The sequence below is a fragment of the Salvelinus namaycush genome, chromosome 39, assembly GCF_016432855.1.
Source record: "Salvelinus namaycush isolate Seneca chromosome 39, SaNama_1.0, whole genome shotgun sequence".
NCBI classification, from domain to species: Eukaryota; Metazoa; Chordata; class Actinopteri; order Salmoniformes; family Salmonidae; genus Salvelinus; species Salvelinus namaycush.
Window position 1 is genome coordinate 572,998 of NC_052345.1, and position 10,000 is coordinate 582,997.

The following is a 10,000-nucleotide window of genomic DNA, read 5'->3' on the forward strand; positions in this document are numbered from 1 at the left end:
CAGAACATGGCCAAGATGTTCAAATGTTCATAAATGACCAGCAGAGTCAAATAATAATAATCACAGTAGTTGTCGAGGGTGCAGCAAGTCAGCACCTCAGTAGTAAATGTCAGTTGGCTTTTCATAGCTGATCATTAAGAGTATCTCTACCGCTCCTGCTGTCTCTAGAGAGTTGAAAACAGCAGGTCTGGGACAGGTAGCACGTCCGGTGAACAGGTCAGGGTTCCATAGCCGCAGGCAGAACAGTTGAAACTGGAGCAGCAGCACGGCCAGGTGGACTGGGGAGAATTGACTGGTTAATGTATTGGTTAATTGGTTAATTGATGTCTGTTTTACATCATTCTAGGGTATAAACTACCTGGTAGAGAACAAGCTTCTGGAGAGGAACCCTCAGCCAATAGCAGAGTTCCTTTACAAGGAGGAGGGGCTCAATAAGACTGCTATTGGAGACTACCTGGGAGAGAGGTACAGTAGGGACATGGTTATGATGATGATGATGATGATGATGGTGGTGGTTGTGGTAATGATGATGATGATGGTGGTGATGATGGTGATGATGGTGATGATGGTGATGATGGTGGTGGTGGTGAAGCGGCGATGGCTGGGGGGAGAGGACAAAGGGGGAGATTTTCGAGGAGATGGGAGACAGTGAAGTCATATCAATAATAATATGATGATAGGTCTTGTAGTTAGTGCCTCCCCGTCTGCTCAGTCTGCTTGTGTCTTTACAGAGAAGACCTCCACCTCCAGACACTGAAAGCCTTTGTGGACCTCCATGAGTTGTCAGACCTCAACCTGGTACAGGCACTGAGGTAGGTTGACGGACTGTTCATCAACTAACAGTTCAATTCTCAGCTATGTTAAAATGACAGAACACATTTGGTCAAATAAAAGATGACTTGGGCTGAAGTTGTGACTGAAGGCAGAACTCAGAAGCTCTGTGAGCCTGACTGGTCTGAACCCCCTGTCTGAATGTCTGTCTGTATGTCTCAGGCAGTTCCTGTGGAGTTTCCGTCTGCCCGGCGAGGCTCAGAAGATTGACCGCATGATGGAAACCTTCGCCACACGCTACTGTGACTGTAACGCTGAAGTCTTTCAGTCTACAGGTGTGTGTGTGTGTGTGTGTGTGGTGTAACCACGCGCTACTGTGACTGTGACTACACAGACATCTTTCAGTCTAGAGGTGTGTGTGTGTGTGTGTGTGTGCGTGTGCGTGCGCGTGTGCGTGTGTGTGTGTGTGTGTGTGTGTGTGTGTGTGTGTGTGTGTGTGTGTGTGTGTGTGTGTGTGTGTGTGTGTGTGTGTGTGTGTGTGTAGAGGTACTGTATGTGTTCTCATTTCCCTGAAATCACAATTAAAACTGTGTATAATGTCTACATTTCTCTGTGTTCCCTCAGACACCTGCTACATCCTGTCGTTTGCCATCATCATGTTGAACACCAGCCTCCACAACCCCAACGTGAAGGACAAGACCCCTCTAGAGAGATTCATCTCTATGAACAGAGGCATCAACAACGGAGGGGACCTGCCCAATGAGCTGCTCACGGTGAGACACAACATCCAATCAGAGAGGCCACATAGGTCACATCATCAGGAAGTAGTAGTGCATTGACCAATGAGATGCTCATGGCGAGACACAGCAGCCAATCAGAGAGGCCACATAGGTCACATGATCAGGAAGTAGTAGTTGGTTGACCAATGAGATGTGTATGGTGAGACACACCGGCCATTCACAGTTTTCATATAGGTCACATGACCCTGAAGTATTGGGATCGGCCAATACTTGGTTTGAATTCTACCTTGATAGCAGTGGAAAGCTGTAGTTGTATAAAAACTAAACATACAGTATGCCAAACCAGGAAATGGCCCTTACTCATCAGCTGGCTTCTCTGCTGTCTCCCTCTTCAGAAACTGTACGACAGCATCAGGAACGAGCCCTTTAAAATCCCAGAGGATGATGGGAACGATCTGACTCACACCTTCTTCAACCCCGACAGGGAGGGATGGCTCCTCAAACTAGGTGAGACACCCAAAAACATGGTCATGATGTCATGTAGCTGAAGTACCTCTTAAACACAGTTGCTCCTTGGGGAGCTCCGTCCTTCACAGATATCCAGAGATGTTATTAGCTGACGTACCTCTTAAATACTGTTGCTCCTTGGGGAGCTCCGTCCTTCACAGATATCCAGAGATGTTATTAGCTGACGTACCTCTTAAATACTGTTGCTCCTTGGGGAGCTCCGTCCTTCACAGATATCCAGAGATGTTATTAGCTGATTTACACCTGGAACATTAAAAGCCAGCACCGACCCTTCCCTGTTGGACTCTGTAGTCTGGTGGATCAAACCAACAGTAGGATGCCGTCTAGATAGTAAACAGACAAAAGCCGTAGCATATCTAGAGTCAGATGTGTGTGTTTGGTTGTCCAGGAGGCAGAGTGAAGACGTGGAAGAGGAGATGGTTCATCCTGACTGACAACTGCCTCTACTACTTTGAGTACACCACTGTAAGTCTCTACTACTTTGAGTACACCACTGTAAGTCTCTACTACTTTGAGTACACCACTGTAAGTCTCTACTACTTTGAGTACACCACTGTAAGTCTCTACTACTTTGAGTACACCACTGTAAGTCTCTACTACTTTGAGTACACCACTGTAAGTCTCTACTACTTTGAGTACACCACTGTAAGTCTCTACTACTTTGAGTACACCACTGTAAGTCTCTACTACTTTGAGTACACCACTGTAAGTCTCTACTACTTTGAGTACACCACTGTAAGTCTCTACTACTTTGAGTACACCACTGTAAGTCTCTACTACTTTGAGTACACCACTGCAAGTCTACTATTTTTAGTACACCACTGTAAGTCTCTCCTACCTGCCTACTCCTCTATGTCCATCCCTCGGTCCATCTCACTGACCCCTTTCAATACCTCTCCATTCCTCCTCTAACCTCATCTCTCTCTACAGGACAAGGGGCCCAGAGGCATCATCCCTCCCTCTCTAACCTCCTTCCTCTAAAGCCTCATCTCTCTACAGGACAAGGAGCCCAGAGGCATCATCCCTCCCTCTCTAACCTCCTTCCTCTAACCTCATCTCTCTCTACAGGACAAGGAGCCCAGAGGCATCATCCCTCCCTCTCTAACCTCCTTCCTCTAACCTCATCTCTCTCTACAGGACAAGGAGCCCAGAGGCATCATCCCTCCCTCTCTAACCTCCTTCCTCTAACCTCATCTCTCTACAGGACAAGGAGCCCAGAGGCATCATCCCTCCTTCCTCTAACCTCCTTCCTCTAACCTCATCTCTCTACAGGACAAGGAGCCCAGAGGCATCATCCCTCCCTCTCTAAACTCCTTCCTCTAACCTCATCTCTCTCTACAGGACAAGGAGCCCAGAGGCATCATCCCTCCCTCTCTAACCTCCTTCCTCTAACCTCATCTCTCTCTACAGGACAAGGAGCCCAGAGGCATCATCCCTCTGGAGAACCTGTGTGTGAAAGAGGTGGTGTATGCACGCAAACCGGTAAGAACACAATACCCTTAGACACTCATCCTTCAGTGTGTGTGTGTGTGTGCGTGCGTGCGTGCGTGCGTGCGTGCGTGCGTGCGTGCGTGCGTGCGTGCGTGCGTGCGTGCGTGTGAAAGAGAGCGAGTGAGAGCAGACCAGTAAGAATGCACTACTCACCCTTACTTACCCTTCCGTGTGATTGACTTGATTGCTCCTGTCTGTCTCTCTGTGTTCCTCAGTACTGTCTGGAGCTGTATAACCCCAACAGCAGGGGTCAGAAGATCAAGGCGTGTAAGACAGAGACAGACGGCAGAGTGGTGGAGGGGAAACACCAGTCGTACACGATCTGTGCCGCTACAGCTGAGGAACGAGACACATGGATAAAGAGCATCAGGTAGAACGCCTGGAAGAACACACTGGTGGGAGGAGCTACAGGAGAATACACACACACCAGTGGAGGCTGGCGGGAGGAGCTGTAGGAGGACGAGCTCATTGTATTGGCTGGAATGGCATCTATGGAACGGAGTCCAACGTGTGGTTCCCATGTGTTTTGATGTGTTTGATACCGTTCCATTTATTCCATTCCAGACATTACAATGAGCCCATCCTCCTACAGCTCCTCCCAGTTCCACCACACACACACACACACACACACACACACACACACACACACACACACACACACACACACACACACACACACACACACACACACACACACACACACACACACACATAGATAGACAACACAGTGACTAGGGTCTGGCTTCAATGATGGACTCTTTTGGCAGAGAGCAACTATGTCACTGCCTACATCGATAAGAACATTTGAAAAAATTCTGTGACTCTCCCGACCAATCAGGAGGCAGACATTCCAGAACGTCGCAATTCAAAACCAAAGTTTGCAGGCAAAACCTTTGCAGTGGTTTTAGTGAAGGTAGTTCGCCACTTTCAAAATGCACTCATTAAAAAGAACTTCTGTGGTCTCCATCTTACCAGCTACTATTTAGTATTTGATTTAAGCGGTAGAGCAGTGACCTAGGCAGGGACGTACTGTCGTTCCTCTATGTTATCTAGGTTGGGCTTTTAGAGGCTCCACACGCTCTCACAACACCATTAAATACCCAGCATCCTGTTATCTCACGTTACAGAGCCAGCATCACCAAGGACCCCTTCTATGACCTGGTGTCGGTGCGTAAGAAGAAGGTGATCAACCAGGCTCCCCAAGACTGAGACAGGACAGCACCCCCTGTGGATCAATCACAGTACTGCATCACAGAGGGAGATGGAACCCCTACAGCAAATAGTACAATCAATAGACTTTGGTTCAGGTCCAGTGGATCTGACTAAGCATTGGGAACCTGGACACTTTCAGCAGTGAGAATCAGGACTTTCTACCTAAAAAAGGAATTAGAAATTAACTTTTGTCATAATGAGGGATAATTTGTTTTGTTGCAAGAAGAGTTCCTGAGAAGACTGCTGGGGGAAACACTGATTTGGACTTTTATCTGGATTAATTAAAAGGGTGGAACTGTGTACTGTCTGGAAGAGTGACTTCTCATTTTGAACCACGGCCGTGTCAAAGGACTTCCTTCTTATCCTGTGAGATGAAATACTGTCATTGTCAGCAGCTGTCAACGTGACCTGTACATACTGTGTGTTGTTAAGGTGACAGAAGCGAAGCCAAGAGAGTGGTTTCTCATGTGTACATACTGCAGATAGAAACAACCTCAAGCATGGCTGATTCCACCTACTGTCCTTGTATGACTCTTTGATTGTGTCCCAAATGGTGCCCTATTCTCTATACAGTGCACTACTTTCCACCAGAGCCTTATGGACCCTGGTCAAAAGTGGTGCACTAAATAGGGAATAGGGTGCCATTTGAGATGCAGCCATTGTCTGCTGTTATAAGACCTCTGTGTCTGGTTTATCATACCTGTTCTATGTACTGGATGTACATCATGCTAATAGATAACACCTCGAACGTTGCTGGCTTCACCAACTGTACTGGGGCGGCAGGTAGCCTAGTGGTTAAGAGCATTGGGCCAGTAGCCACGAGGCTGCTGGTTCGAATCCCCGAGCCGCCTAGGTGAAAATGCCCTTGAGCAAGGCGCTTGACCCATAATGTTTGTGTAAATTGCTCTGGATAAGAGTGTCTGTTAAATGACTGAAATGTATTTGTCTCTGTATGCTAATACTGTAGAGAGGATCTCTGAGTCGCCTGGTTATTGTATCTGTTCTGTCCACTATGTCTATAGATAAGACTGTATTGGTTAGAGAGAGAAACCATCACATCTCACCAGGAAGTCAACACAGTATTTATATCACAGAGGTGAATAGAGATAGCATACAAACACACAAAGAACTCGTCTGTCACCGTCATGCCATACAAGCACCAAACACACACAGAACCTGGGAGTACATATACAGGACCTGGGAGTACATATACAGAACCTGGGAGTACATATACAGAACCTGGGAGTACATATACAGACCCTGGGAGTACATATACAGAACCTAGGAGTACATATACAGAACCTGGGAGTACATATACAGAACCTGGGAGTACATATACAGAACCTGGGCGTACATATACAGACCCTGGGAGTACATATACAGAACCTAGGAGTACATATACAGACCCTGGGAGTACATATACAGAACCTGGGAGTACATATACAGAACCTGGGCGTACATATACAGAACCTGGGAGTACATATACAGAACCTGGGAGTACATATACAGACCCTGGGAGTACATATACAGAACCTGGGAGTACATATACAGACCCTGGGAGTACATATACAGAACCTAGGAGTACATATACAGAACCTGGGAGTACATATACAGAACCTGGGAGTACATATACAGAACCTGGGAGTACATATACAGAACCTGGGAGTACATATACAGACCCTGGGAGTACATATACAGAACCTGGGAGTACATATACAGAACCTGGGAGTACATATACAGACCCTGGGAGTACATATACAGAACCTGGGAGTACATATACAGACCCTGGGAGTACATATACAGAACCTAGGAGTACATATACAGAACCTGGGAGTACATATACAGAACCTGGGAGTACATATACAGAACCTGGGAGTACATATACAGACCCTGGGAGTACATATACAGAACCTGGGAGTACATATACAGAACCTGGGAGTACATATACAGACCCTGGGAGTACATATACAGAACCTGGGAGTACATATACAGAACCTGGGCGTACATATACAGAACCTGGGAGTACATATACAGAACCTGGGAGTACATATACAGACCCTGGGAGTACATATACAGAACCTGGGAGTACATATACAGACCCTGGGAGTACATATACAGAACCTAGGAGTACATATACAGAACCTGGGAGTACATATACAGAACCTGGGAGTACATATACAGAACCTGGGAGTACATATACAGAACCTGGGAGTACATATACAGACCCTGGGAGTACATATACAGAACCTGGGAGTACATATACAGAACCTGGGAGTACATATACAGACCCTGGGAGTACATATACAGAACCTGGGAGTACATATACAGACCCTGGGAGTACATATACAGAACCTAGGAGTACATATACAGAACCTGGGAGTACATATACAGAACCTGGGAGTACATATACAGAACCTGGGAGTACATATACAGACCCTGGGAGTACATATACAGAACCTGGGAGTACATATACAGAACCTGGGAGTACATATACAGAACCTGGGAGTACATATACAGAACCTGGGAGTACATATACAGAACCTGGGAGTACATATACAGAACCTGGGAGTACATATACAGAACCTAGGAGTACATATACAGAACCTGGGAGTACATATACAGAACCTGGGAGTACATATACAGAACCTGGGAGTACATATACAGAACCTGGGAGTACACACACAGAACCTGGGAGTACACATACAGAACCTGGGAGTACATATACAGAACCTGGGAGTACATATACAGAACCTGGGAGTACATATACAGAACCTGGGAGTACATATACAGACCCTGGGAGTACATATACAGAACCTGGGCGTACATATACAGACCCTGGGAGTACATATACAGAACCTGGGAGTACATATACAGAACTATTGTCTCTACCATGTTCTTCTATTCATGTTTATTTTTTTATCTTGTTCTTTAATTGTTCAATTGATTATTAAATAAATGGCATACAAAGGCCATTGTGAACATGTCAGATTACTGGGTGGTAGTTGCCTGTAAGCACAGATCTAGGATCAGCTCCCTCTCTCCCAGTCCTATTCTCAACCATCAGAGTTAATGTTAAACTGACCTTAGATCAGTAGTCAGGGGCAAATCCACCAGTAGGGTGAGAGCAGTAAGTCCTGTTTCAGTCAGAAGGGAAGGGACACCTGCATGTTCCAGTTGAACACACACACACACACACATACACACAGTCTGGTAAAGCTAACCTTGTGGGGACACACAATTCAGTCCCATTCAAAATCCTATTTTCCCTAACCCCTAACCCGTACTCTTACCCTAACCTTAACCTGAACCCAAAAACCTAACCTTAACCCTAAACCTAACCCTAGCTCCTAACCCTAACAATTTCCTTAACCCTAACCCTAGCTCCTAACCCTAACCCTAAAACTAACCCTAGCTCCTAACCCTAACCCTTAACGTAATTCTAACCCTAACACTAATTCTAACCTTAACCCTAAACCTCCTATAAATAACATTTGACCTCGGGGGGACAAACAAAATGTCCCCAATTGGTCAACTTTATGTTTGTTTACTATTCTTTACTATTCAAGAATAGTTAAACACGGTCACACACACACACACACACACACACACACACACACACACACACACACACACACACACACACACACACACACACACACACACACACACACACACACACACACACACACACACACACACACACACACACACACACACACAGTAAGAGGAAGTGAGAGATGGAGGAACCTGTGTTTGTTTCTGTGTGTCCAACACTGATCTCTATAGAGAAGTGACCCCTGCCGATGGTGTTGGGAACAACACACTAGACAAAAGGACCATCTCTCATCTCCTCATCTGACAAAACTAACAGTGGTACAACCCAAGCCTCCTTATTCGTTCTAATGGACATAACCTATTGTCTCATACCATTATGGTGGTGTCTTGTGCTGAGAAAACTTAACACAAACTGAGTCTGTAGCAATGGTATAGCCTGGATAGAGCCAAGTTATTACCTTATGATTATTAGAGGTCTACATTAATGAGTCATAGGCTAATAACTGCTATGGAAAAACATTCCTACATGTGTTTAAAGCCTCAGTTGTGTTTCTAATGCTCCAGGGTGAAGTTTCTCCTCTGTGCAGATCTAGGATCAGTTCCCCTCCCCCAATCCTAACCTTAACCATTAGTGGGGGGGAAATGTCAAACTGACCCCAGATCAGCGTTTATGGTCAGTTGGGCCAGTGTTGAGCGAACAGTGGTCTTTAGTCATCAACACCTCTGATCGCCTTCCTGTGTGCCTCTGTACTTCCTGTTTCAGTGTTGCGCCACACACCGGTCCTCCCTTGCATCAGTTCCCCTCACGCCTGTGGTTCCTCTCTGTGGTTAGAGCTGTAGCAAACACCCAAAGAGGGAGGGATGGGATGGGAGTGTGTTTGAGAGAGAGGCTTAGAACTGTGCAAACACACCCAGAGAGATGGGGAGAGGGTGGAGGGAAGAGAGAGAGCGCAGGAGGGAGAGAGAGATGGGTAGGGGATACGATGTATTTGTGAGGAAGTGACAATGCTTGGTCCCATCAGCAACACAGTGCTAAACTAGTCCACCAACCACACCACACGTCAGAGCGTCAGAACACGTGTTACAGCTATTGAATCTATTCTGCTCATTCAGGTCTACAGCCACTAGATGGCAGACCAGAATCATCACTGTCTACAGCGCCTTCACTGAAGACAAAGGCATGACCACAGAAACCTTAAACATCATCACATGACCACAGAAACCGTAAACATCAGCACACGTAACTACCACTGGCGAATCAGACCACAAATGTTACACGACTAGAAATCTCAGAAAAACATTTTTTTAATGTACTGAATAAACACACTCAAATATCCATTCAAATCCATTCCACAATCCACTTATCATTGACATACGTTGGTCACAGCATGAAACACACACCTAAAAGTCACATTAATTACATACAAGACTTCACAAGGCAACATGACATTATTCTTTACATGGTAAGTATGTATCACAGACTTGGTGCTCAGTGACACAGGGCTTCTTCAACCTGGAATCCACTGTGATGAAACTGCCACGTCCACTTACACTATTACGACAACAAAGACGTTACTTCAAACACGGATGCTCTTTTCCTCAAAAGGAAAACAACAACTAATGTGCCTGGGGGCTGTTTCACCGATCGCCGATCTCAGCACAGGAAGGCTCTGTTTGTCCGTAGAATATCTCTGTACAGAGCA

At 46.0% G+C, this 10,000-nt stretch overlaps 2 protein-coding genes across 2 annotated transcripts in view; one reads left to right on the forward strand and one right to left on the reverse strand.

Annotated features, from left to right (window-relative positions):
- The window catches only part of cyth4b (cytohesin 4b), a 12,232-nt gene extending 6,510 nt beyond the window's left edge, over positions 1–5,722 (forward strand). The window contains exons 5-13 of the mRNA XM_038979329.1: positions 347–465; positions 732–812; positions 994–1,106; positions 1,396–1,544; positions 1,907–2,018; positions 2,428–2,504; positions 3,450–3,521; positions 3,746–3,900; positions 4,658–5,722. Coding sequence (XP_038835257.1) covers positions 347–465; positions 732–812; positions 994–1,106; positions 1,396–1,544; positions 1,907–2,018; positions 2,428–2,504; positions 3,450–3,521; positions 3,746–3,900; positions 4,658–4,739 — 960 coding nt within the window. The 3' untranslated portion in view covers positions 4,740–5,722. The remainder of the gene's footprint in view (positions 1–346; positions 466–731; positions 813–993; positions 1,107–1,395; positions 1,545–1,906; positions 2,019–2,427; positions 2,505–3,449; positions 3,522–3,745; positions 3,901–4,657) is intronic.
- Positions 5,723–9,593: 3,871 nt separating this feature from the next.
- The window catches only part of LOC120032784 (protein FAM83F-like), a 9,004-nt gene continuing 8,597 nt past the window's right edge, over positions 9,594–10,000 (reverse strand). The window contains exon 5 of the mRNA XM_038978965.1: positions 9,594–10,000. This exon is cut by the window's right edge and continues 164 nt beyond it. The gene's annotated coding sequence lies outside the window, so the exon portion shown is untranslated.